The sequence below is a fragment of the Eutrigla gurnardus genome, assembly GCF_963514095.1.
Source record: "Eutrigla gurnardus genome assembly, chromosome: 2".
Classification (NCBI taxonomy): domain Eukaryota; kingdom Metazoa; phylum Chordata; class Actinopteri; order Perciformes; family Triglidae; genus Eutrigla; species Eutrigla gurnardus.
Genome location: NC_139916.1, coordinates 2,245,305 through 2,272,461, shown reverse-complemented (window position 1 = coordinate 2,272,461; position 27,157 = coordinate 2,245,305). Strand labels below are relative to the sequence as shown.

The 27,157-nt window shown below is 45.8% G+C and overlaps 1 protein-coding gene across 5 annotated transcripts in view; it reads right to left on the bottom strand.

Moving 5' to 3' along the window:
* The window catches only part of nav1b (neuron navigator 1b), a 49,047-nt gene extending 22,794 nt beyond the window's left edge, over positions 1–26,253 (bottom strand). For 4 of the 5 annotated variants that reach the window (XM_084034656.1, XM_084034657.1, XM_084034658.1 and 1 more), the window contains exons 1-5: positions 25,448–26,253; positions 25,262–25,350; positions 13,666–13,768; positions 11,783–12,148; positions 458–602 (exon numbers count right to left, since the gene is read on the bottom strand). In XM_084034656.1, the coding sequence (XP_083890782.1) occupies positions 458–602; positions 11,783–12,148; positions 13,666–13,768; positions 25,262–25,350; positions 25,448–26,238 (1,494 nt within the window). In that variant the 5' untranslated portion in view covers positions 26,239–26,253. Of the gene's footprint in view, positions 1–457; positions 603–11,782; positions 12,149–13,665; positions 13,769–19,103; positions 19,839–25,261; positions 25,351–25,447 lie in introns of all 5 variants that reach the window. The other variant, XM_084034655.1, reaches the window with a different exon arrangement.
* Between the last annotated feature and the right edge of the window lie 904 nt (positions 26,254–27,157).

Sequence of the window (27,157 nt, the reverse complement as noted above, 5' to 3'; positions counted from 1 at the left end):
ACCATCTCCTCCGTGAGCCAACGTTCCACCTTCACATGGACCTGGAAACAGTGCTCCAGTGTGATTCTCTGCACAAACCTCATTCTGCAGGTCAACCATCCGTCCACGTGAAGAAACAATAAACACAAGACGTTCTTTCAGTGCAAAGAGGCTTCCAGGGCTCGGACTAACGAGCAGACAGCATGTACTTTTGTGAATAGAACAAACAGAGGGCTGTCTTGGTGAGCATGCATTACATTGTGACAGACCAAGGTAATCTTTGGTTTCACTTTAATGACAGAGAGCAGGTCTGCGGTGTCTTTCTGTGGCCTCGTCAAAACAAAAGAACTAGCGTTTAACACGCAATAGAAGAAGGAAAGCACTGGAAATGCATCAAGTAAAAGGCCTTGGCCTTTCACAAAAAAAAAAGGCAAGCAAAACGGTGTTAGGGACGGATGGGTGCAGTGTTGGAGCTCACCATAACAGAAGAGTTGCGTCGGGATCCCAGCGGTGTGCTGGGGAGCGAGTTGAGGGAGGAGCTGACGTTGAACTCCTCTGAACTGAGATTCTCCGAGCCATCGCCGTCGCTGAGGCCGCTGCTGATGGAGCTGCTCTCGTCCCAACTGAAACAAGACAGCAGCCGGGTCAATGGACTGTATGTAATGTAAATGTGATGACGACGTGTCCGTCTGCCTGCAGTAAGCCATGTCTGTAGGCGGCCACGTGATCCGACAGGCAGGTAACCCCGACGACGTCTGCAGCCGCTTTGATTCAACTCAGACATCAGAGCTCCAGCCCATATGGTGACCAAAACGAGCAGCTTTAATTAAATACTTAATAACTTCTCATCTACTTGCTATGTTCTTGTTCCAAAACATAAAAAACTATATATATATATATATATATATATATATATATATAAAATAAAAAAAAGTGAATGGAGCTTTTAGAAAACCACCAAAGCATATATCGGGAAATTCGTGGCCAGCACTAATAATGTGGTCCGTTACGGCAGTTTATTTTAAGCTTTAAAAAAACACAAGCTTGGCCATAATTGAATAAATCACAATTACTGCAAAGCAAGCAGTTTTTAAAACACAGGCCAAGCACACAGCAGCTTCAAGGGAGACGCTACAGGATGTGCTGATAAATCATGCTGAATAAAAAACAAAGTATGACGACTGACAGCTCAGGGTTTAAAAACAAAATAAAAATCTGGTCTGGTATGCTGTAAAGAAGCAGGATGAGAGGAAATCAGAGTGACAGGCTTCTGACCCCTCGCTGACCCTTCCCTCCTCCCCGACCGCGAAGTCGCCCTGAAACAGATGCTGCCAGATCGAGCCTCTCCAGCGAGGAAGGAAGGGGACAGCTCACTGGGCATCAAGGTCTCTGGACACATGATATTTAAATGTTGAGTTCAACGAGAGGTTCAGCCTTTCAGTCAACCGAAACGCCCGCACGAGGATAAAACAATTCAGTAAAATAAGTTGAAAAATAAAAGGGTGAAAAAGAAGAGCAACTATGTTGAATTTAAAAAAACCACCTCTCCGGAGTCCAACTTGTGTGATTACGTTTCCCCATCATTACGTCTGGCAACCACAGGTGGTAATCAAATTTATGTTGGTGCACAAAAACGATGTGGCACAGCGGAAAAGCTAAATTAATAAAGCTTTAAAAGCTGAGTCACCGCTTGAGCTGGACCTGTTCCCTTTTTCTGTTGCTTTTCTCCTCAAGCCGAGCTGAAAATGCTCTTTGTGGCTCCGCAGTCTGCAATTAGCATGGAACATGGAACAGCATAGAAAAACACTGGGAGACCAAAACGGCCCCCGAACACGCTCAGAATTGGATTTTAATCACCGGCCGAGCCGAGCTTTTCTCCCGACACTTTTTAAAAACATCTTGATGCAACATTTAAGCCATTTGCGGTCGCAGATTCACGACATCAGACGTGTGAGCTCGATATCGGCGAGGAGATTAATGTCGGATTTTGTTTTTCCATCAATGAAGAGCACATTCGACCCAGATGTTCACGGCATGTTTTGAAACAATACCACCTCTGTCAGGGGCGACGGGGGGAAACTCACAGGGATGTCGGCCTCAGAAGGAGCAGGAGGGCCTGTGCTGCTGCTGATATTACAAGCCAAAAAAGTGTCTCAGGAGTGAAATCTAGACAGGGAGGGAGGGGGTGCATACTTTTGTACATAGGGTCGCAATTAAATTATTTTTTTGTTGTCCATGGCACAACTCCAACGCCTCTCTGATTTTTTGTGTGTGTTATTATTCGAGTTGGGCCGCTGTGAAAGTCTTGATTTAAGGAGATGATGAGCAGGGGTTGGGGACGACCACCGTCATGGCAACGGTCACTATGGTGGCGAGACTTGTGCAGCAGCAGCTGTGATGATAGATGACCAAAAACACAGAACTCAGCATCTACTGTGTCCATGTGAAATGTGAAATGACACACACATAAAAAGTAATCTTGTGGATATGTTTTTAAAAAGCTGTGGGATGCATGAAGCCTGTGGCTGAGCGGTGAAGATTATCTGGATATCTGTGGTGGTGTTGTCCCCCGAAGAGAAGAAAAAAATGTTTCCTTTTCCACATGCACATCATTCCTAAGTGTCACATCATTTCACTTCACAGGAGGATTTTTCATCTCGTGTCATCATGATACACACGTGATTAATCCTTTAAACAGACGCTTTAAAAACACACAAAAACCACCACTACTTGCAGAACTCCATTGTAAAAATGCGCGTTTTCCAGCGTTGCGGCATTTTTCACACATCCTGCCGACATGTAGACCCGAGTGGAGGCAGCCGAAGTCATCCTCAGCTCGGCTGTGTTCAATCGGCTCGTTAATTAGGTAAGATAATTACATGCCAAGTCATTTCACGGTGATAACAGCCCGTCAACCTGAACCCCATTGTAAAAATGAGCGTTTTCTACCGTAGCGGCATTATTCAAGTATCCTGCCGACACGTAGACCCGAGTGGAGGCAGCCGAAGTCATCCTCTGCTCGGCTGTGTTCATTCGGCTCGTTAATTACGTCAGTTAATTACGTGTTAACAGTCATTTAACGATGAGCCCGTTAAGCGTGAGCGTTAGTTAGGTCTCGTACCGCCGTGTAGTAAGAGGAAGCTAAATGAAGACACATTTTTAAAAATGTCGGGAAAAAAACCTATAAAAAGTTCGCAGTAACCGGTAACGAAACATGGTGACGTTACCTTGGCGTGAAACGTAAAGTCCTCTTAGCTCGCGGCGCCACTTTCCCGACCAGCACGCGACCGCTCATCTGCGACCGACTTCAACGCGACTTCCTCGAGTTATCCGGCGCTGCCGGGAGTCAGATCCTCCGCAAGACCCCCTCCTCCTCCTCCTCCTCCGCCCTTCTCCCTCCCATCCAGCGGAGCAGAAAGAAGCGGTCTGCTCTGCATACTGGACCGGCACCCCCCCCTCCCCAATACATGAAGGAGACGAGACCAGAGACCCCGATGCTCCTCTGAGAGATAACGATGGGCAAACGAGCAGAGCGGTAACCATGGTAACGCCCGTTACTCCGCCATGGTGTAAAACGCTGACTAACGACATGACTCCTTTAAATTAGATGCATAAAACATAGCAAGCTAGTGTTGTATTTTATGCCACAGTACACATTATTTAACATACTTATTTAACATACTTATACACTTACTACTATAGCGCTACAAGCAGATGTGTCAGAAATACAGACATCTCTCATGTACTGATGTTGTTTGCTCATTAAAAGTAGTCCAAGTAAGGAGATTTCTGTGATGCCATTTCATTTTTAACTTCTGAGGAGTTTTGGCAAATTAATGTAAAATGGTGGTGGCAAATAAGAACTAACTGGGTGTTGTGTCTGCCCTCCAACCTGCTCTGTGGATCCTCTAATGCCCTACCGCCAGAAAACACAACATATAAAGAGTTTATTCTACCACTCTATATCCATCCATCCCAGACACAGATTTAATAACAATAATAATAGCAGCATAAGTGGAAAATAATTACTCCAGTATGTCCTTACATAGCAAACAGTAGTTTGCTGCTGATGCTCCTTTAAAGCGACTATACCACGAGGGATGTGCCTAAATATAAAAACTCATTACCTTCTGGGGGCCTAAGCTGGAAAAACACAGTCCAAGGTAAGACCTGAATCACCGCGAGGGGGCAAACCACAGAGCCGGAGAGATGACACGCAGACCACCAGTGAGGCATGAGCAGCCTTGGAAAACCTCCCCCCCTCATTAGCAGTGGAACAGTCTCGCAGGGATGATGTCACCAGATCTCTGTAAACTACTACTCTCCGGGAGGTAACGGCTCCGAGGGCCCAGAGGGGTCCAGCACACCCGGCTCACGTCAGTCCACCGTCGAGTCGAGCACTTTCAAAACGTGGTGACGGACGAGTGGTCACGTGACCAAACGACCAGAGGAGATCCATTACAACAAAAACAGTTAATATTTCAAACATGAGAACATTCTTTGACCCCTACGATGCATCAGAGTTCAGAGTCTCTCTATATTTATATTACAGAAATGTGGCCTCGTGTGGAAAAACAGAGTCAGCTGAAATGGAATTTAACTGTGGCCTTTTTTCTTTTTTTTACTTCTCGTTGAATGTACCAGACACACAGAATATCTTTCATGCAGAATGAGACGCTGTTTTGATAAGAAGATTGTTGTGTCTGCCCATATCTTTCAATGCTCTGATAATCATCATCTGGGGGGGGGGGAAAAAGCTGCACTTCTCCTGCAGGAAACTGCACGGTGAATTTCATTTCAGGGGGATTTTTCTGCAGATTATGAGTCCGCGGAGGTCTCTAGGAAGGAGATCAGGGTGGTGGACGGGTCAGACAAACACAGGATTCTCACCCAGGAGACCTCTGTTCATGTCCACTGTGAACTAAAACGTTTTGTTACACAAGTAGATTTCTTCAAAATGTAGCCGAGTGCAGTTTAGCTGGGAACATGTTGGCTTCTTTCAGCTGTTTCCTCCTCTGGTTTTGCTTTTTTAAAACCTGTTAATTTGAATCTTTACTTCCTAATAGCTAGAAGAGAAACGTGTCATTCTTGTGTTTTGGCCCAGAATGATGAATGATATGAATTGTTTACCGTCTCCTGTTTATCTCCGCCGGGCCACAGAGCTGCTAAACAAGCAGGCATCTAAAAACAGCCTTGAAGTCATGTTTGTGCTGTACACACTAACAGCTGTCCTGCACCGATAACCAAACGGCTCCAGTCAGAAACATCCCTTTGCATGTTTTGCTCTGATCCGTGGGAGGTCGCATCACCGTGACGACCTTTACGTTAGCAGGCGATAAAGCCTTTTTCATGGTCTGACCTTTGAACCGGCTTTCGATCTGTCGGAGATGTGTGGCCTCCGGTGCCTCGCCTAAACATGGACATATGAAATCTCTACATATATTTGAAAACATTTGGCACTAAATTGGCAGCTGGAACGTTACTTTAAGGTGAAGAAACTTGTAAATGTCATTCTTTAACATGGATTTCTTTTATAGAAATGAAGCAATATAACAGGCTTTTCCACAAGAGTTGGGCTGATAAGGACTGGGCGGTTCATCCGGGAGGTGTTGGATGAGATTGAGGTCAGGAATCTGTCTTCCACACCGAAAACATGTCTGCACCTCGCGTTGTGCAGGCGTCGTCCTGTTGAGAAGGGAACAGGCCTTCCAACGCACGATATTGTCTAAAATCTCTTTAAGATTAACAACGCCTGGGAAAAATGGGTGAATTTGAATTGTGTTGTTGCTAAACAGCCTGTTTCCCCATGTGGTGTAATGACATCAGATGTCCAGCAGGAGGCACGATGACTTAAAGCTGTGCCTCCCAGGAATACAGTTTAGTATGTGCTCTGTAACTGTATTAAAAGGCATTTAGGAGACAAAAAGAAGAGCTCACTGGATTGCGGAGGCTTTGAGAGAAAGAGGAGGCATTTAATACAACGGGGGGAATTATTTCAGAGAGACATCACAGGCTGTTTGAGCACCATTGTTTAAAAAAAACGAAAAATGCCTACAGATGAAAAAGCTTTGCTTCAGCACATCTCTGATCTTCCCGTTGTGTAATATTTATCCGTACTGAGCTTGGCCATGTGGGTGAAGAGGATTGGGCTTCATCACAGAGCAGCCGTGCATCAACGAAGGCGCCCGTCTGATTACTGGCCTGGAAAATTAAACGTAGTCTCCATCAGCCTCAGACAGGGACGCCGCGATGCAAACTAATGCACACTTCATCTCCTCATGGTGCCACATCCACAGCCCGATAAGTCTGCCAGACCTCGGCGGTGCAGGTATGACGGGGTTTGTCCTCGTGCTTGATTGATTACGGCACCGGGACGCTGAACCTGCCGTCTGAGGAAAATGCAGATTCGGTATCAACGCGGAGCTGAAGACGAGCCAAACACCCGACACGGAGCAGCATATTCATCTGAACCGAGCGCACCTCATTAGTCAAACTTAAAGATAATCTGCTCATGTTTTTGCTCAAACTTCAAATGAATAGGGAATTATTAAGTTACCACGTGATTCATGTTTTTAAAAACAATATCATACTGGATCCTACCGGTGCACATGACACTACTACGGTGGCGTATCAGGGCCCCTGTAGGAAGAAAAAAAAAAAAACAAAGCAGAGAGAGGGGCGCAATATTCAGAGAAAAAAAAGTGTCAAATTTGTGAGTTTATAATGTAGCAAATTTACGAGTTTAAAATGTAGCAAATTTATGAGTTTAAAAGTGGCAAATTTGCGAGTTTATAACTAAGCAAATTTGCGAATTTATTCCGATGCTAACAAGCAGCATCTATGCTAGCTAACGTCCCATGAATGTACATGTTTGTAATGAATCATCCCAACGTGTGACATCACCTCGTTAAGGTCCTTAGGGTGATGATGTTGATGCTTATTGTTGCTTTTATTCATATGAGGACAAACTGTCATCTTATGGGTGTTTATTGATCGGGGCGGTTGGGCTAACATGCTAGCGGTAGCTTTCACTTGTTGCCATAGCCGACGTAAAACAAGATGCCTGGTCAAGTTGCTCCACTAAGACCGGATGTTTGCCGTTGCTATAACAACCAGTTTCTCGGAATATTGCCCACCTCTCGACTATTTTTCCCTGATATGCCGTCATATAATACTCTGCCTCAGGTGGAAAATAGGTCTAGTCTCAAACTGCAGCCGGAGAGGACCACACGCAGACATGATACAGAGATGATTCATGCCCCCTTGGGTGCCGTTGTAATAATGCATCACGTGGCGGAGGACGCTGGTGGAGGCCGTTCTGGTGTGGGTGATAGATGGGGGGGTTGGCCTTCTAGATCCAGTATTGTACTGACCCTGGTTGGGGAATGGGAGCTCCATATTGACCCCAGATGTGTTGGAGCAGCTCACCGTGGGAGCCAATACCTCCTGGTGAACGGTGATACACAGCAGGCTCGATGGAGGCGGTGCTTTTCATTATGATTCCTCCGTCATTTTGAAACATGTGCGGATTATTTTTTCAAGCTGACTCAAAGTGATGACTGCATGACTTCATCTCTCTGTGTCGTCTTCAGAGGCCAGGTCCTTGCAGGGCGGCGGCAGCATCACTAAACTGTAATCTCAGCAGCGCCGGCAGAGAACCGGTCGCAAAGAGGCCAAAAACTCAATTATTGCTCAGATGGGGTTTAAGTGGGTTAAAAAAATAAAAAAAAAACGTGTGAGGATAGTTAAATGAAGCACTCAGTAGACGGGAATGAAGCACTCAGTAGACGGGGTCCAACCAAGGCCCGGGGGCAGGAGGGAGAAAGGGGGAATTGAATGCAGATTGCCGGGAGGCACAGATCCAGGACGACTCCTTCCTGCATCACAGAATGCGTTCATTGATACACATAGTTTCCACGAGCGAGGCTGAAGAAACTCACAAACACTCACTTTCATAGTGATCCTCTCACCAGCACCAGGCAAACTTTTTACTATGGTTACCATGGAAACGACATTGCCAGAGGAGCGAACTAAGCCGAGGGCTTATCTGCGAAGAAGGCAAAGATAGCGACGGTATGCAGCCGGTGCTTGTGAGGGTCAAAATGGGTCATCTCTGGCTTTTATCATCAAAGTCCCCTTTTCAGGTCAACCACACAGTTTTACATATCGGATTTCTGGGAAATTGCTTGGATTAAGTACATTTGACAACCTGCATTATCGTGGACACGAGTGGAAACACAAACAATAGCTTCATAGGCAGACAGCCCCCCCTCCAGAATGGTAATGAGAAAACAATCTAATTAAGTGGTTAGCATGCCGTCTCACACCCGTCTCTCATCTTTATGTCTGCCTTTCCTTCTCTCCATCTCACATCCTCCACACATCCGTTCCAGCAGCCATCACACTGACACACAAGGCAGTGGGTCAGTGGAAGACGGTTGCCATGGCAGCACAATCCCCAGCCATGTTGCTGCATGATCACCGGGAGGTGTGACGCTGTCGGGACCAGCCTCCTATTCTCCGCTATGATCGTTGCCTGTGTGTGTGTATACATGCTGCTGTATATGAACACAACAATGGTACAGTCCAGATCAGATACAGTCCACCCCCCACCCCCCCCCCCTCACAATGTGTTCCCAAAAGTGAGGATGTGTTTGGCGTTCTACGAGGCTTTGCCGTCATCATCGTCTTTCTTGAAACTAAAATGCCTTTTCACTGCTTCTCTCCTCCGTCAGCCAAAGAGTTTGGAGAGAAACCAAATGCTAAAGACATTTTGCCTGTTTTTCTTTGTTGCCCTTTATGATTCCTTCCAATTTAAGGGCTTCAAAAAACTGTTAATCTGCCAAGATAAAATGTCAATCTGTCAGATTCAATGATCAGGCCTCCTGTTCTGCTACAAACATCAGCATCAGCTAAATGACATCACAGAGAAAACAAACTGGGACTATTCGTGGTGAACATCTGCATAAGATATGAACAGCGAACATGTGCTTACGTCCACGAAGGTGTCTGTAAAACATCAGCCGTACTTGAACCAGAACCAAACACCACTAAAACGACAGAGAGCTGAAATCGCAGTTCTGATTCATACACCAGATATGGAAAAAAAATACGTGATTACTGCTCTGCTCGTAAAGCAGCGTTGTAAATATGGCTTGCAATCGGGTGATATCATTGTGAGGCGATGGTGAAACAATATGGTGAGAAGAACGCGACCGCGGGAAGCAGTTATGACTCCTGACGCGGTTTAAATAAGGTGGCACCTCGACATTCACGAGAGAGGAAGCAGTAACTCAGTGAAGACGTGGAGCTACAAAAAACAAACTCGTTATATTAAATGTCAGCCAACATTTCCAGCAGACGCAGCGTCTACACATGTTTAATTCTAATATTAAACCGCACAATGACGGCAATTGCAATTTGAACTTTCCAACACTGAGGTGAGAATAGTTTGAGGAGTTTACTCAATGAGCCTTTTTGTGTTGGTGAGACGCCACTGCGTAGTGTTGTTGTACTGGATTCCTTTTTTTTGGTCAGGAAAATCCATGAGGTGGACCAATAATTAAATGGGTTAGAAATGGTGTTAAAAATGCATGAAAATATGTAACAAACACCATCAAACACAGAAGAGAGTTCAAGGTCCGTATACTTCCATTTGAGCTATTATTTTTATATTGGTTCTTTTAACTGTATTTATACTGTAAGGTGACCTTGAGTGTCCAGAAACAACACACACACACACACGCAGTGATTACTAGTGGTGCAGGTAAATCAATATCCATTAGACGTCCAACGTCCGTCCATTCAACTTCAACATTTCTTCTCGTTATTTCAAAAGCATTTTTAAGCAAAACACATTGGCACATTTAAATACTACGACAGCATTATTGATATCAGATGTACTTGATTATAATTTGTGCATTTAAGTGATCTATAGTATCCTCTAACGTGTTAAAAACTGGGGCTCCGCCGACGGGGAAAAAGAAATTGCACCTCACCATACAGACGATTACCAGCCAGTTGCCATGGTGACGCAGGAGGAGCCTGATCTATTTTCAAGAGCTGCTTGGCTCTCAATGAGCTGAACTGTGTGTGTGTGTGTGTGTGAGGGATGTACAGTAGAAATGCAAATGTGACACAGAATTTTGCAAGAGGATGCTGTACGAGGGGGAAAATCAGAAACATGTGCCTGCTTAAAAAAAAAAGCGGATTAACTAGTTATCTGCAACCGACGGTTGTTGGTATTTTAATGAGGCCGGGTAAATTCTTCCTATAAAGAACGGCACTCTAGTATTCCTGACGGAGAGTCGAGGATAGCTTTCCAGTGAAGGAAAGACCAGTAAAAGCAGAGGAAATAGAGGCCGTTTCCACGGCGATGTATCTTCTAAATATAAAGCGTGTAACCTCCCCAAGGTCAGAGAGGGGAAAAAACGGCACCCGATATTAAATCCTGTGTGTTTTAGGCATCCACTATCCTATAATTACTCGCGTGACATTTCCACGTTTGTTTCCAAACACCCATAATCCTCTTGGTGTGAATGGTTAATAATCTACTGCAGCAGCCGGTTGTGGATCGGGACGTCTCACATTTGATGTCTCAACACCGAGCATGATGAGGCTTTTTTTTTTCATAGTAAGAATAAAATGATAAGAATCCGTTGCAAAGCAGAGGCGAATCACTTCTCACTTCCCTCTGAAGCTCCACAGAGGAGCGGCTGCAGCGAGGGATGAAACACAGGGCAGATTTAAATGGATTTGGAGTGCATGGATGTTGCTGTGAGGAACGGACCCGCATCACATAATCCCACGTTTAATCCTAACCTTATCAGGGTTCTGCTTGTCTGATCTCGTTCACCTTCACAACACGATGCTGGACATCCTTTTTATTTTAACACAATATCACTCTTAGTGATGTTATCACGCTTGCTCCAAGCTTAGAACGCATAGAACTTAAATTGGCCCATTTTACACTTCATTGCTCTAATTTCTATTCATCAAAAATGTGTCATCCCCTCTTTTTTTCTTGCCCTGACTCGGTAGTGAGAACGTGACCCGGCTGGCAGGGACGAGCCAGATTTAAATCCCCTCTGCATGCGCAACAGCGATAAAGCTGCTAAATCACACTGGAGGACCGTCCTGGATTCTTTCGCTCCCTCCGACTCCCACCGTCAGCTGTCAACTCGGGCCAGGGAATTAGATAAAGACGCAGGGAAGGAAGATGTGAGAGGAGGGAAGCTAGGGCGAAGGCGAGGAAGGAGGAAGATCAAGAAGAGCTTGAAGAAGAGAGACAGGAAGGTGAAGAAGAAGAAGAGGAAGGAGAAAACTGTAACATTCAATGTTCCGTTTAAAAACTGCCTGGTCTAAACTAATTGTTGCTCCTCAACCTGTTCATCATCCTCACAGGATGCAGAAGCTGCCAGTCAGAGATGAGTAACAGAGAACACCTGCTGAGTTCGCTGAGAAAAAAGTGTTTTCTCTCACCGTCAGCAAAAAAAAACCAGCCGCCGACTTTGAGAAAACGGAGAGTGCTGATGAAAGCTCTTTGACGGACTCCGCCAAGTGCAGAACATCAGAAAGCTACAGGAAGCAGGAAGCCACGGTGATCTCCAAAGTGCACGTTTTTCTCTGAATCCTAATTAAATAGTGAAAAGCAGCACGATGACCTGCAGGACTCCCATCGCCTTATTGATTAATGAGTAAAATATCATTTGGCAGCAACGTCTAAACTGACCTTTTCAAAGTCACAAAAGGCGGAGGGGCCGAAAGGCCACGTTGTCATGGTAACAAGAGGCTGATTTCTTACCCGTTAGCCAGGTTGTCGTCGTCGTCGTCCGGCAGGCTCTTCCCCAGAAGGTCGCTGTCACTCAGGTAGCCGGACTTCAGGTCGCCGTCGTCCAAACCCTCGATCAGCTCGATGCGAGACGTGCTGCCGAGCCGGCTGGAGCAGCGGGCCGGCATGGTGTGGGCCGTGTACTGGGAGCCCGCCGTCTTACCGGCCTGGTAGCCGCCTCCTCCGCTGCCCGTAGAGGAGGGGGCGTCGCCCGCCTGGAGGCGAGGGCTGGACTGGCCGTGGCGCCACGACAGCGGAGACGAGCGGTTGGACATGCTGGAGATGCTGCGGGCGTTGGTGTCGTCGCTGTCGTAGCCCACGTTACTGCTGTCCATGCAGCTAGAGACACATGGGGGGTTAAAGGTCAGGTCTTACATTCATAGAACATTATAGTCACACTGGAGCCGTCTCGGCTGACCCAGATGCAGCGGGACGTCTCCTCGGCTTCGGGGACTCAAACTAACACACCTCTCACCGTAATTCTGAATAGAGTGTGACTCCTAGCTAAGTGGGTCAGGGACAGAACCGCCTCCAGATGGCCGCCAGCGTCTTCTGGGTCTGCCGGTTACATAACGGCGACGTACCGACTCACTCAAATAAATATTGCAACGGCTGCGACCGCGGGAGCATTTCTACCCCGGCGGTGATGGATAATTCATCGACGTGGAGGCGAACCGGTGCAGCTAGCATACTGAAACCAAAGTTTTTACTTGACTTTAAAAGACTAAAAATAACTACAGGGTTCCTCCACCTTTCCAAAGTCAAATTCAAACACTTTCCATGCTTTTGAAAAAACTCCATCTTTGTATCAATCCAATGGTCAGTATTCAGTCTACTTATTATGTCACTTGTTCATCACATTAAATGAGATGTTATTGTCCTCTAAACAACCAACATGATGTTTGGAGACAGCTTTTTACAGAAGGACCACAAATGAAAGGAAAACTAATTCCACTAACAGATCCACAGAAATATAATCACCAACTATTTTCATCATCTGTTCATCATCAAAAGTCATTTTTCATAAAGAAATGTCAGAAAATGCTGTTTTCAGTCCCTCAGATATGGAGATCTTCTTTTCTCTGTTCTATCATAGATGTCATCACATACAACACACATTTCAAGACCTTTATTCTACATCCAAGCACTTTTCAATCCTTGTGCAAGTGTTTTCAAGGATTTCCAGTACCCGATGAACCCTGCAACTAGAACTCCGTAACTACACAAGCATCCAATGACGAGGTCAAATCGTAAAGATTTCACAGATGAGGATGGAGTTGAATGTGGGATGATGAGAAACATTCAAATAAACCTTAAAAAGCTGCATCTTAGAATTGGTTCATCAATAAGAACCAAAATGAGGCTTCTCAGAGCTGGAGTTGTAATGTTTTATGAGTGACCTTTAAATTTACACAGAAAATCAACTCCATTTCCACATAAACGGATTCATAATGGAGCCTTTTAACGAGGATGCCGTTTTTTAAAGCTTTGCAGGATATTGCGTCTCAACTTTTACGTCCAAATGAAACTGCAGAGAGACCTGTCCTCCACCAGCGCCTTATGTTGGGAGGAATTACCGTCTCGAGCCAAACAGAGAAAGATTCCTTGGATGAAGTCATGGCCACGAAACAGAGAAGCCAGATGTGCGTGAAGCGGCCACAACTGTTTACACATGATCGCCTTGTGTATCGATCCAACAAGCTTTCCGTTGCTTGTTCACATGGCTTCTTTATTTCTCCCCCACTTTAAACCAAAAACAGACCTGGCTCAGCGTTCATGATTTCATGAACAGTGTGTGTGTGATATACCAGCCAGTTGTGTCGGAGGAATCCCATAAAGCAGATAAGAACACCGACCTGTGACTGAGCTGGGAGCCTCGCAGACTCGACATGGTGTCCTCCAGGTTCTGGCGGAGGTCGAGGACGTTCTGCACGGTCCGCTTCCTCTGGGACTCGGGGTCTGAGGGTCAGTCGAGCAGGAAATAAGGTTAGAGAACACTGAGAGTGTCAAAATAAAACTCAAAGACACAAGCTGATGTTTAGAGGAGATCCGTGCACATACACATGTCCACGTGCATGACTTTTTACGTGCATCATTGGTGTCTGGACTGATGTGACGGGTTCATCATCAGCGGGGTTCACGGGTTCCCTCGTCATGGCAACCGCCGCTCTACCCCCCCCCCCCCCCCCCCTGCACGGACACGGCACAGACACTGAGAGGCTGCCTCTTACCCAGACTGCCCACCAGGGGGACGCAGTCTGACATTCAAGCCTCTCTTTCCAGAGTTTTTATTGAGCATTAACTCAGAGTCACTCACTCGGAGTCGGCTGACGATAAGCTGCAGGTCGGCTGTGTTTGAGCACAGAGCCGGTGGGCAACACGACCGTGTCGGATCAATATTACAGTGCAATTATGTTGTCCGTTTTAGCCGTGTGATGCCAAATCAGGGAGAAAAAAACAAAACAAAACCCTTGGGAAGAAAGAAATGAGCATTGAATGCATTTAGAGGACTAGCTGGAGGAGGAGGGGGAGGTGTCAGGGGAGCACATGTCAAATAATGTAAATAATGTGCTGCTTTCAGAAGAGGATGTTGAAGTCATTCAGAAGGGTCTGTAGAGGGCATCGATATGCATGCATTTACATAACAATCACATGTTGTTGCTATTAGGCAGCACTGAGATATTCCAGTCCAAACCTCCGATGAAGCGGAGGGCATGTAAAGGGTTACATGAGCTGGTTTCAGTGGCATTGATGCCCAAATACGTTGAATTTACAGCCTCAACAAAAACCCCAATAACTAATCATCTGGAAACGTTTGTCCTCAGACAGTACAGGCCAATAAAAGCTGTGCTGCATGTGTACAATACGGACTTTCATTTATGGTTCATGAGCCAAACCCAATGAGATATTGAGTTAATGTTAAATATTATGATTAGGGGGTGTTTAGGTTATTAGCAGGGATTCTATGAGGCAACATGATTTATGTGGTAGAAGACTTCTTCAGGGTTTCTAGACCAACACGAATCAAATCATCTTACTCATACAGGCGTTGCTTAACTCACTAATGGCTTCACTCTCTAGTGAGATTACACAGAGATCTTGGACATAAAGTGATGATGATTTCAATGTTAGGTATTTGTCACACGCCTGTTTTGCATCTATGTAATGTGATGAACTGCAAAGAGAAATTACACATTAAACCCACTCAAATAAGATGCTGGATACGGTGAATAAAGTGCAGCATTTAGAGAAGAGGAAGAAGGGATTTACATACTTTTAAAGCGCCAACCAAACCATGATTCGTCCTTAAGAGTGTCTAAACGTATTCTAATCAAATCCAAATGTGCCAACTCAAATTAATTGCACATAAATGTAATTTCTAGGACACCGGGTCGTGCCAGAGAGTCTTCATCTCTCTCTCCCTCCCAACATTGGTGGCACAAGCATCAAACCAACATCTACCGATTTAAACATCCAAACTCCCAACACTTATTTCCACTGTGGTCCTTGAAAGTCCTTGAGTCGAGGAAATAAATCATTTAGTCACATCGCATCCATAAAAGCCACCACCAGCCGCATGCTTATTCTGGCACACGGCTGATTTATTTATGATGAATTCCTGGGAATGTGTTCAAACCTGCATCCTGGCTGCAGAGCGTTTGTGTGCGTTCAAGAACACACCGGCGTCCTGCACTGCAGTGATGCCTCCGATACAGAGAAACTCTGCTGTGAATGATGCCATGAATGATGCAACAGCACAGGAAGTGCAGAGGCAGGTGAAGGAAGACCTCAAAATGAATTATAAAGTGTTGATAAAAGGTATTTGTTTGTTAACTGTACAAACGCTGCTAAGTCAACCTTAAAAGATCCAGGTTAATTGAGACAAATCTCCATGAACAAAAATCAGTGAGTTTTCATCAGCTGCTACAGTTCATCATGAAGCCTGTTTCATTTCATCAGATTTCACAGGAAATATGAGGCACAAAACAAGAACAAGATGCGGTTTCTTTTCGTCTACCTCAAATGAACCTCGAGCTTTACAGAGTTTCTTTTTTAAACAATTGCGGGCAATACAGAGAGTGAACACAGATGGTAAAATAACTTCAATAAAAGGAAACACTCTGGCTGAGATGTCAGACGGAGGGAGAGAGGTGTGCAGATTCTCACATGGAGGCCACGTAGATGGTTTAAAGCAGCTTTGTCTTTACAGATACCGGCTGCAGATGGAGATCCCCAAAATCAGCCTTTTCACACCCTTTGAGTTAAAAACAGAACTGATGGCCATTTCGACTGGAGGTATTAAAAAATCAGTTCCTCCACCTTCTCCAAAATCACATTCAAGCATTTCCAGGTGCATTTCCATGCTTTTCCAGCCCCTTCCAGCTGTGGTAAACTCCATATTTGTATCAATCCAATGGTCAGTATTCAGTCTACTTATTATGTCACTTGTTCATCACATTAAATGAGATGTTATTGTCCTCTAAACAACCAACATGATGTTTGGAGACAGCTTTTTACAGAAGGACCACAAATGAAAGGAAAACTAATTCCACTAACAGATCCACAGAAATATAATCACCAACTATTTTCATCATCTGTTCATCATCAAAAGTCATTTTTCATAAAGAAATGTCAGAAAATGCTGTTTTCAGTCCCTCAGATATGGAGATCTTCTTTTCTCTGTTCTATCATAGATGTCATCACATACAACACACATTTCAAGACCTTTATTCTACATCCAAGCACTTTTCAATCCTTGAAAACAGTGTTTTCAAGGATTTCCAGCACCCATACCAACCCGGTCAGATGTTACTATTCCCTTTAAAAACGTTAAATTGACCTTTTGTGACCTTTCATGCAGTGTTGACATTTGCACTGTTTTATTGTTTTATTTATCCGTCACATGCTGCCTTTTTGAAACTGCTTTTTTTGTTTTATTTATCTGTTTTTACTTGCATATGCTAATAAACGCTTTGAATCTTGGACTGTCCCACTATGATATACTGTAGTTGTGGGGCCCATTGCTGTGTTTGAGATCTTCCATGCCAGATCACATATAATTACAAACTCCAAGAGTCCTGCCGTCTGTACGACTCATCTTCATCTGAATGCCCTCGAATCTATTCGTCATCGCACGTTCAAAAAATTATTCCAAGCAACTGATTTGAGCTCCGTTTTCACTGAATACACAGACGAGTATTACTGTTAGATTATCAAACCACAAAAATGAGGGCAGGAAATTCCTATTTGAGCCGGATGGAAGTGTTTTATTATGTGCACGGTCATGGACTTGTCTTGTGACGGAGCACAAAAATGTCACTACAGGTTTTAATGAATGAGCACATTAAGCAAGTTGGCCATTCCCGATGCCGTGTTGGTAAACAAAGAGACCCACTATGGGCCGGAAACAAAAGCATCCTTTCAGCGAGCTCATAATGGGATACGCTGCAAAAGCAGAGCCTTTATTAATAAGCACCGCGCTGACCTCGAATGTACAGCAGACTAGGAATAAATAGGTCTATGTACAGTAACAGCCACAGGGAAAATAAAGTTCCACTAAAAGTCCTTTTCGCTGCCACGAAAAGCAAAACATCAATATGAGATCAAAGCTATTATTCCTCCATCTTGCTGATGGATTGGAGTTAATAATAATCAGTGTGGTGACAGTTTCCCCGCCTTTGCATCACCACATCGTCTTCCCATTATTGTGGCTGCTTTTCCTTTCATGCCCACAAAAAAACACTTGACTCTTGTTAAAAGCCCGCACGGGATTATCATCTGAGACGCTGATAAATTATTCATTTGGATGACAAACTCCCCGGTTTTGTTTTTGGGAGGGACAATGACTTTGAATTGACTTGGAAACATCACGAAGGTCACGTTGAGGAGACGTTTCGGCCCATTTTTTTATGCAACTAGGTTAATAAAGCCGACAGGGGTGTGGTGCCGGATCTGGCAGAGCTTTTACAAATTCTGGTTGTGGTTTCGTGCTCAAACACCCAATGACGTCATGTTGCTATCCTTGTTAGCATCAGTAGTGTGACCAACACAGATTGACAGACTTCCATATGGGCTAACGAGGCTAATTCAATCACCATAGACGTGTTGACGGAGAACAAGCCTTCCCGATGACACCGACAAACAAACGCATCAGAAATGACACGCTTGTTGCTAAAAGACACGTTTGAACCAGATCTGTTGATGATAGGATTTAGGAATATGACTGGTAAGCCTAATATTCATATTCTTAAAGTGTCATCAGAAACCAACACACTGTCATTAAAAGAAATAGTAATGTTTAATCTTTCTTTCTCCCCAAAACACATTAAAGGACTGTGAAAATAACTAAAATATAAGACTTACTTAGCAGGAAAAATGAATTGTAATGAATCTTAGATCCACCTTCTCTGGAATACAGATTATGATATAATAATAAAGGTGGCCTGCTATAACAAGAACAAATAAATACATGATGAATTCATCACCAACCACCATCATATGATCAATACACCCTCATTATTCATGAAGCCCCTCCCTGTGGTTGCACCTGACCTACACCTCCGGAGGGAAAGCCATTTTCTCTGCCATTTGCGCCGCTATAGTACACACAGGGTTCAAACCATCTGTCAGAGCTCCACAGATGAATGGAGCCGGGAGGGGGGCTAAATGTGTGTCTGTGTGCCGAAAACAAATTCAATATGGCATGCCTTCTTTTCACCCCCATCTCTGTTTTCTTTTTTTAAGGAAGCGTACGTGGAGGAGAGGACGAACCAGCGAGTGCCTCAGTGTCCTACATGTTGCAGCAAAACTGGAGCTTTAAAAACGAGATCAGTCTCCCGTAATAATCCCTGAACGCCTCAGGCTTTTTTTCCATGCAATCAGCCGGCAATGCTGCGATAGGAAGTGAGCATATTTCACAGCGTACAATGGCCTCACCTGAGCGACATGCTGGAGGAAGAAGAACAATAGAGCATCACTATAGCTGTGGAAGCTAGGAAGCCAACCTGATTCAGCATTCAGTGAAATAATAATAAGGAGGGCCATGCTCTGCAAGCACAGCAAGGATGGGTTTTTTCTCAGCTGCATTAAATCGGTTTGGGGGGGTGGGGGGGTTGTGGGTCTGCAGCAGCTAGCAGGTGCCGTGTGGTGGCTGTATGGAAGGGGGCGTGCTGCCAAGAGCGCTCAGAAAAATCGTACAATTTGGTTTTGTAGCACATGGCCACCACACGGACCGCCACGGCCCTGAGGAAGGGGTGGGTGGGCAGCGGTATCAAGATCACTCTGCTGTACTCACCTAACATCTGACTGAAGAGCAGCTGCTCCAGGTCGCCCAGCACCGTCACCACCAGCTCTGGGTCCACCTTCAGGAAGGGCTTGTCCCCCCCTTCCTCCACCTGGCCCTTGGAGCCGGACTCCCCTCCGGCTCCCCCGGCCCCCTGCTTCTTCGCCTTCGCCTTGCTGGAGAGGATCTCGTCGTCCGACTTCCCGTCCTCGGGTGCCTTGCTCAGGGGCTTGACCTCGGCATACGGGGCGCGAGGTATGCGGCTCTGCTTGCCCAGAGCAGATGGAGCCGCCAGGGGGCTGAAGGGCTTGGGTTTGCCCTGGAACAACGAGTGTTCGGACTTGGAGAGGTTTCGAGAGAGCGGGGCACCCCCTCCGGCGCTGCTGCACCCCCCTGCCGTCTTTGGCTTGCCCGTCTTGGTCTGCCCCGCTCCGGGCTTGGCCATGTCATCGCACCACTTGGGCTCGTAAAGATGCAACTTCTTCTCGGCGTCCGTGAGCACCGCCAGGTTGGTCATAGACCTCTGCTTGCGGAGGTTGGAGGACACTGGCAGCCTGCCCTCAGAGCTACCCGCCCGGTAAACCTTCAGCTCGCCCCGCGGCGTGCCCTGGGGCACTCCAGACTTGGCCCTCTTGGCTGCCATGCCGACTCCTTTGCCATCTGCTTGGCCATACGCCTTGGTGCTGTCCGTCCTTTCCATCTTTAAATCTCCTTCTCTGCCTTTCACACTATTTCCGAGCATGCCTCCTGCATGAGAGCGTATAGAGAAGCATCAGCGCGGGGGAGAAAACAGGCGTCCGTGTATCAAACCCTTTTTTTCCTTGAGCAAAAAACATAAATCTGCTCCCTCTGCGATTCCTGCAGCCGTTCTTTCTTCCCACCGTCTCCTTTTTCTCCCTCTTCTCCTCCTGCTGCAGTTGCAGCTGTTGCAGTGCTGGCCAGGCACTCCCTTTCTCTCTCCTTCCCTCCCGTCCTCCTTTCCTTCCGATTTTTTTTTCCACACTCCTCCCTTCAGCGCTCCCTCCTGCCGCTGAACCGCGCAGCAGCGGAATGACAGCGGCTGCAGACGCAACAGCGCTCCCTCCTCCTCCTCCCCCTGCACTCTGCTGCCTCTCCCTCCTCCTCCTCCTCCCTCCCTCCTCCCCCTCCCATCCACCTCCTCCTCCTCCTTCCCTCGTTGTTCCTTCATGTAAAACGATGCTTCACCGTATCTCAGCCGATGTGAAAAGCAGGAGAGTGATGAGAAACGATCATCTGTGGCTTTTCAAACCAGACGGTGTTTCTCCTCTAACACACCGTGTTTTTCTCTCCACCATCTCCTGTGATTCCTTTGTTCTCCCCATCCCCCTCCCAGCGTTCCCAGTACAATACGCTCGCCGCGATGCATGATCTGTGATGGTAGCAGACGTGTCATTAATGTGAATACATACACATTTCAGACATGCAGCTGCAGACCGCGACATTAAATCGTCATCGGTGACAAAATGCCACATAATGCAACAACTGGAGCATCCAGATTATCTCTTGATCCTGTCTGAGCTTCCTTACCATATCAATTCCAGATTAACAGCTGGATAAATCATATGCTACAAATCAGCAGCGCGTTGACCCTGCAGCACATTGATGACCCCGTGTGTGTCAAATAAAATCAACAATTATTAGATGAAGCATCATGAAAACTGTTGTCTATCAAAAAATGAAAAAAAATCCTTTTCTTGAAATAAAGAGAAAACTTGGCTTAAGTGCATCGGCCAAATGAGTGACTTCACTTCAGCAGACTTGCTCACACTGGCACATCTTGTCGCTCGCCAAGACAACCCCAAAACACACCCAAAACCACACTTTTGTGCTTTTATGTGTCTTTTCAGCACAGGATTGTGTTCAATTGAGAATGCATTTGTTGCTAAAACACGAGTGTGATCGTCTCTTTAAGACGTTAAAGATTCTCTGGAGGATCGAGGAGGCTCGCCATGGAAACCAGCCTTCATGTCATCGACAACAAACCTCACAAACACACAGCTGCTCTGTAAACTACCGCTGCTGTCATGTGCTCGTCAAATAAAAACGTCTCTTCTGTTCTCATGGAGTGAATGAGTTGCTCTTTTCCAGCATGGCTGATGGTGCTGATCCGCTGGATGTGACTGACCCGTTAGCAACAAAGCCCAGATGGCACCGTTCCAACACTCACAATGGGTTTACGCCGCACGCCGCTGCTTTCTTTGGCTTTCAGGGCACCTGTGAGCGGCTCATGAGCCGGCGAGCTCGTTTGATCCGGCACTTAAGTTTCAGGAAACAATGTGACATCTTGTTCCTCCTCATCACGAGTTCCAAGGCTCCTCCCACTGTGACATCACTCCCCTGATGCGTTGAATAGCTTATCTATTTTATGGAACAGGGATTTCTTTAATGAGCCAGCCTTTTATATTTGCAGACAGACGGACACATTCAACACCTTATATCAGCAGGTCAGATATAATTATTCTTTTTATCTGGTATTCATAAAGCTTCTGAGCACAAAGAGTTGACCCCAGAGACAAAATTCTAACAAAACTGTTGGGAGAAGGGAGGAGGACATTTCAGAGGCTTTAGTTTCTTAAGCAAAGAAAATAGTGGAAAGACTAAAAAGGGAGGAGAAATATTCTCAAGACGCTGAGTGACAGTAAGTTAATGAAAGGTTACGGATTACATCGTTGGGGTCGATGCGCTCACATCTTCCACCCCAAGTAGAAACGCTACAATGCCAGACGTGAACGTGATCTCAACGCTGAGGTATGTGGATGCAACAGCGTTCACTGCTTTATGGATTTAGATGCCGACCAATCACGGAATTCGTCGGCTCTTGGCCGGATGCGATTGGTCAATACACGGTCTGAAAAACAGAAACTAATCTTGGCCGACAGATTCTACATGTGGAGACATAAACCACCCGACAAACTAAATGTATCTGGACAGGCCAGCCATCACAGAAACTGAAGACTCCCGTGCTATTATCAAAAAGATCAAACAACTATCAGCGGTTGTTGTTAGTTGTAGCGTGCTAGTTGGATTAGCTTGGTTAATTAAGCTCAATGAAACTGTGTGCAGACAATACACCGTAATGTAGGACGGCATCGCCGGAATGTGTTGAAATAAAAACGGGACTAGAGGGCGGGTCCTTCTCCTCAGAGTGTCCAGGCTCCTCCCACATCACTCAGGCTCCTCCCACATCATTCAGGCTCCTCCCACATCACTCAGGCCCCTCCCACTGCAGATCCACAGCGAGCCAAAGTAACTAATGCTCGATGTGGATCAATGACAACGTGAGATTTAAAGCGTATGATTCAAAGCCTGAGTCGTCACACGTGTAGTTTAGGTTGTTGTGTGTGGTTTAAGTTACAGCCCAGTTTTATGATGGATGATTAAACAAGCAGAAATATGTTTTATCCCTGGGGGAACATTTAGTGACATTTCTTTGATTTAGTTATTTTTTATTTGATGGTCTTAACTGTTAAAGTAATGTCAGTCGCTCCAGTGACAGCAAGAATGAATAAATCCACTTTGATCGTCCTGTGAGTTCTCTTCTCGCGCCACCATAAGGCTGAGATTTGTTAACATCTATCTGCAAACATCTCCACATCTATGGGTTACCATAACATTTGGTCCACATATTCTCTGTCCCCAAGAACCAACGAATGCCAACATCTTTGGTGATTTCCTGACTTTTCCTTCCAGCCGAGCCACGAGAGTGATATTTTGCGGTTTTGAGTGAAATGTCATGACAACCACTGGAGGGACTTCTGAAGATTAAACATGTAGAAGACTTTCCAGGAGGGAGGGAAGAAGGGTGGAGCTGCGTCTTTTCATTTGGTCTCTTTCACATCTGGGTCGGATTCTCACTCTCCAACTAGCCGTCTGAGTAGTGTGTGTGTGTGTGTGTGTGTGTGTATATGCTATGACAGCACAGTTACACAGCTGTCCATTTCATATTCCCCCAGACGGCACATGGGATCATTTTGGAGCTGCTCAGCAACCATAATGCAACAGACTCAAGAAAAGTGTCTTTAAAAAAGCTGATTTTGTGCTTGGCGTTGAAGTCACGTGGTAATTACTGCGATAGAAAAGCTCATTAGAGATGTAACGGAGTCGTTGCTGGAATGCGAGCAGCCTGGAGGGATGAAGACCTGAACACTTAACAGTTATGAGGGTTTTTTTAATGTGCTGAGCAAATAAGTGTATTCATGATGAACTCTGGAAACAATAGGAGGAGGAGGTAAAACCATCACCAGAGTGATTCATTTCTGTTTCTTCATGAATGCTGGAGCAATTAATCCTCCCCACTGTGAAACTTTAGTCATTTTAAGGATTTCTCACCAGAGATCGCCAACCGAGCGTCAAGTTTCTGCAGATGTTTCCTACCGAACTTAAAACAAACCCTATTTTTTTAATCTCACAGCTGAGTTGCAGTTGAAGCCGAGTTGACAGCTCACAAAGACACGTCCATCCGGGGGGGGGGGGACTCCCAGACAGGAGGTGAAAGACGATCTTTCCCATCCAGCACTCACAGCATCTGTCCACTCAAGTCTCTGGTCTCACCACAGTCTCAAAGAAATAACATTTAGACCACTCCTTTATATTTCTGTGTTTTCAATCAAAATCTAAAATTTGGTAACGAGCCGTCACTCTGTAAGTCTGTCAGACAGCTTTTCATGGAAACATGGTCCACTACTCCATTAAATAGGACGCACCTTATTTCTGATATGTCCAGCCTTTACTAACGTTATGCTAGCAAAGTGAATAACCCTGCATCCTGTTGAGGAATATGTTTAACAACAAGACGAGCAAAAACAGGATTAATTCCTTTTGGTGGTCACAGCTGTGAGTCGACGGTCTGCTCACTCACTTAAATCAATATCTGTTATTCAAAGCAGAGCTTTAATTACGTAATCTCTCTCTAATTGGACCTAAGTGATTGGATCACCGTAGTCGTACGGACTAATGGGGAATTACTTTCACTCGGTAAGACATTCCCACCTCCTTTATAAATATATAATTAAATGTTGACCAATCGTGTTTGTGTGTCGGTCTCTAGGAGACGAGATGTTGATGGTGCAGGAATCAGAACAAAAACACCCAACTGTTAATGTTCGACATGGAAAGTGTGTGAAAATATAATTGTGATGGCCCAACAGAGAGAGAGACGTTGCTGTGTGATTCGATAGACGTCCTTTCTGCCAAGAATGTTGTGTTTTTTTCCCCCCAAATGCACATAAAGAGAGAAACGAAGCACTTTGGGAAATCCCGCTGCACAAAACAGGTGGTGGGTTTGGTGTGAAGAGTTGGCAGCGGCTCCGGAGAGAACAACTGCCAGGCAGAGAAGAGTCCAGCGTCAACATGCAGACGTATTAAAGCTTGAAGCAGGATGGAATACAGATAGGAGGGGAACAAGGGTTTGTAACTGGATGAACTCTGTAAACCGAGTGAAAAACATTAAGATTTAAGTGACTCGCTACGACACTACGGAGGGAGGACGAAGAACTTCTAAAAGGACGGAGGATGAATTCAATTGTAAGCCGATAAAGTGATTAAACTTCAGCCTGCTCTTTGTCAGATCCGGGATGATATCCGATACATTTCTCTATTGAGCAGCAGAGTTTCTGCTTCTTTGGCTTTGCAACTCCTTAAAATGTTGGTGCAACCCAAGCTTTGTTTGGGTTAGGAACCGCTCTCCTCATCCAGTGTTTCCTGTACTTTTTTCCTGGGGGACCAATTTTTAAAAATGAGAAACAAACGCAAACCATTTTCACAAGATACAGATATACGTTTGATAAATTACTCCGTTTTATGAATATGTACTTAAAAACCTACGCACATGTTTTATAAACGAGATCTAATTAATGCATTCAGTAAACGGACTTGTTTTTTTCCTCTTAGATTCAACGTTCTAAAAGGCTATAATCATCGGAAATATCAAGCTCCCTCATGTGGCGCGGAGGTGTACTGCAGGTATAAATGATAAGTAAAAAGACGATGGAAAACATTCTGCATAATGTATTTAGTGACCCCCAAAAAAATCTCCTGCGAGCCCCCCTGTGGGTCGGGACTTGGTCTTTGGGAATGATGCGTTTACAGCATCGGGTGCATCTAATTGCTGGTACAGAAACATCAATGGGAGAAGACTCAAAGAGACTCACCTAGATCGTCACAGCAGACCTCCATGGAGTCAGAGGAACAGTCGCTAAGATCGTCGAGGGCCGGATCCGGGTCCTCGTGGACCTGAAACCTGCAGCCACCAAAGTGCTTAGGGCTTTCTCAAAAAGGCATCGTATTCAATGTCTCCTAAACTTCCCTCCCACCCAAATAAAAGCGAAACACCTCACCTGAACCTGAAGGGGGCGACGGCGGCCATGTTGACCTCCCCTGGCTCACTCGCTCTCCGTGACGGGTTGAACGTGTGATGAGGAGACCTGGATTTGCTGTTCGCCACGTATCGTTCGGGAGCTGCCGGCTGCTGGTCGGAGACGCTCCTCGCCTCTCGTTGGTTGTTGCCCATTCGGGCCGAAGACTCGGCCGATGTCTCGTTCCCGTTTGTACCTCTACTATAAAAGAGGCGTCCTCTTCCAAGGCCGAGCTGGACGTTGGCGGCGAGCCGGCACGCGGCGGCGTCGTCCTCGCTGGCGTTGTCCACGCTCTTCAGCCGATATTTCCCAAAGGTCCAGTTCTCATTGGTGGCTCGTCTCAACTGGAGGTCCCGCAAAGCCTTCTGGGAGAGGGTGCTGGCGCGGAGGTCCAGCGTGTCTTTGGAGCGCTGCACCTCCCTCTTCGGCGTCCGAGGGCTGCTGTACGCCGAGCACGTCCCGTCAGAGCGCTCCGTGGCCGCGGGGCTTCGGTGGGGGTACGCGCCAGCATTCTGCTGCAGCAGCTGGTTCTTTAGAGCGGCGCCTCTCAGCGGCTCGCCGGGACCCGAGGACCTGGGCGGCGAGGAGTAGGACGCTAGCCGCTTGGCTGCATTCTGGTAGTGCACTGTGGGATTGGGGGCGGCGCCGTATCGTTGTTGCTTTGGATCCATCTTGGAGAGAGGCATCATGCTGCGAGGTAAAGGCAGACTGGAGCCGCCGCCCACGTCGCTCCGACTCTGAGACACGACTTTGATGTTCACGCCGCCGCTCATGGTCGGGGTCCGTCACCGGACCGGCGTCTGGAGGAAAGAAAGACCAAATCATGCAAAACATGTTTTCATGCTCCAAATATGACATCACGATCATGGTTAAAGGCCAACACGAGAAAAGGGCGAGGTGCAGGAGTGATGACATGGTGATGATGCCAACCTATGAAACGAATCAATCTACTCGTAAAGCTTTCAACAGAACGCTCAGGAGAGAGAGGGGGCGTGGCCAATAAACAACACAAAATACTCGGCTATGAATATTAGAAGTGTATGTTTGTGTTGTTTTTGTGAGATGTTTATTTAAGGCTTTACTGTTTCATGACAAATAATTGAGTTCACACATTCATTTAAAGTGCTTTAAAAGTGTATAAAAAAAGGTGTTTGTTATTTAACATTGGTTAAAAGTGTGTTCAAATGTATATTTGTAGAGTATACATGACCAGAGTTTAGGCTGCAAGGGCAGAACTGTGGCATTATGGGTAATAGCCACACCATTCTGGGTAAGTATAGGAAAAATGTGGCTTAACAGGATGTTCAATAAGAAAAGACGTTCTCTCTGTGATGCAAAAAAATCTTTGTTTCTTAACAGCATGTAAGGTTAAGTCTAAAGAATAAAAAGCACAGGGTGGATCGGGGGTGGAGCTGACGGGGGCCTGGGTGACTCATCAGAGACCAGCAACCAGGAGCTGTTACTCAAAACCACCACACCTTTAATTCAATCTAAATGTATGTCCTAATATGATTTAAACTGATTAGTTACATGGTTGTAAACATTTCTGCTGTTAAGTCGGCATTTTAACATGGAGGTCTATGAGGATTGACTCCCTTTGGAGCCAGCCTCAAGTGGCCAGTTGAGGAACTGCACTTCCACACTGGGTGTGCAGGTCTCTTTATAAACCCTTGTTGGTGGGAGGCTGCATGA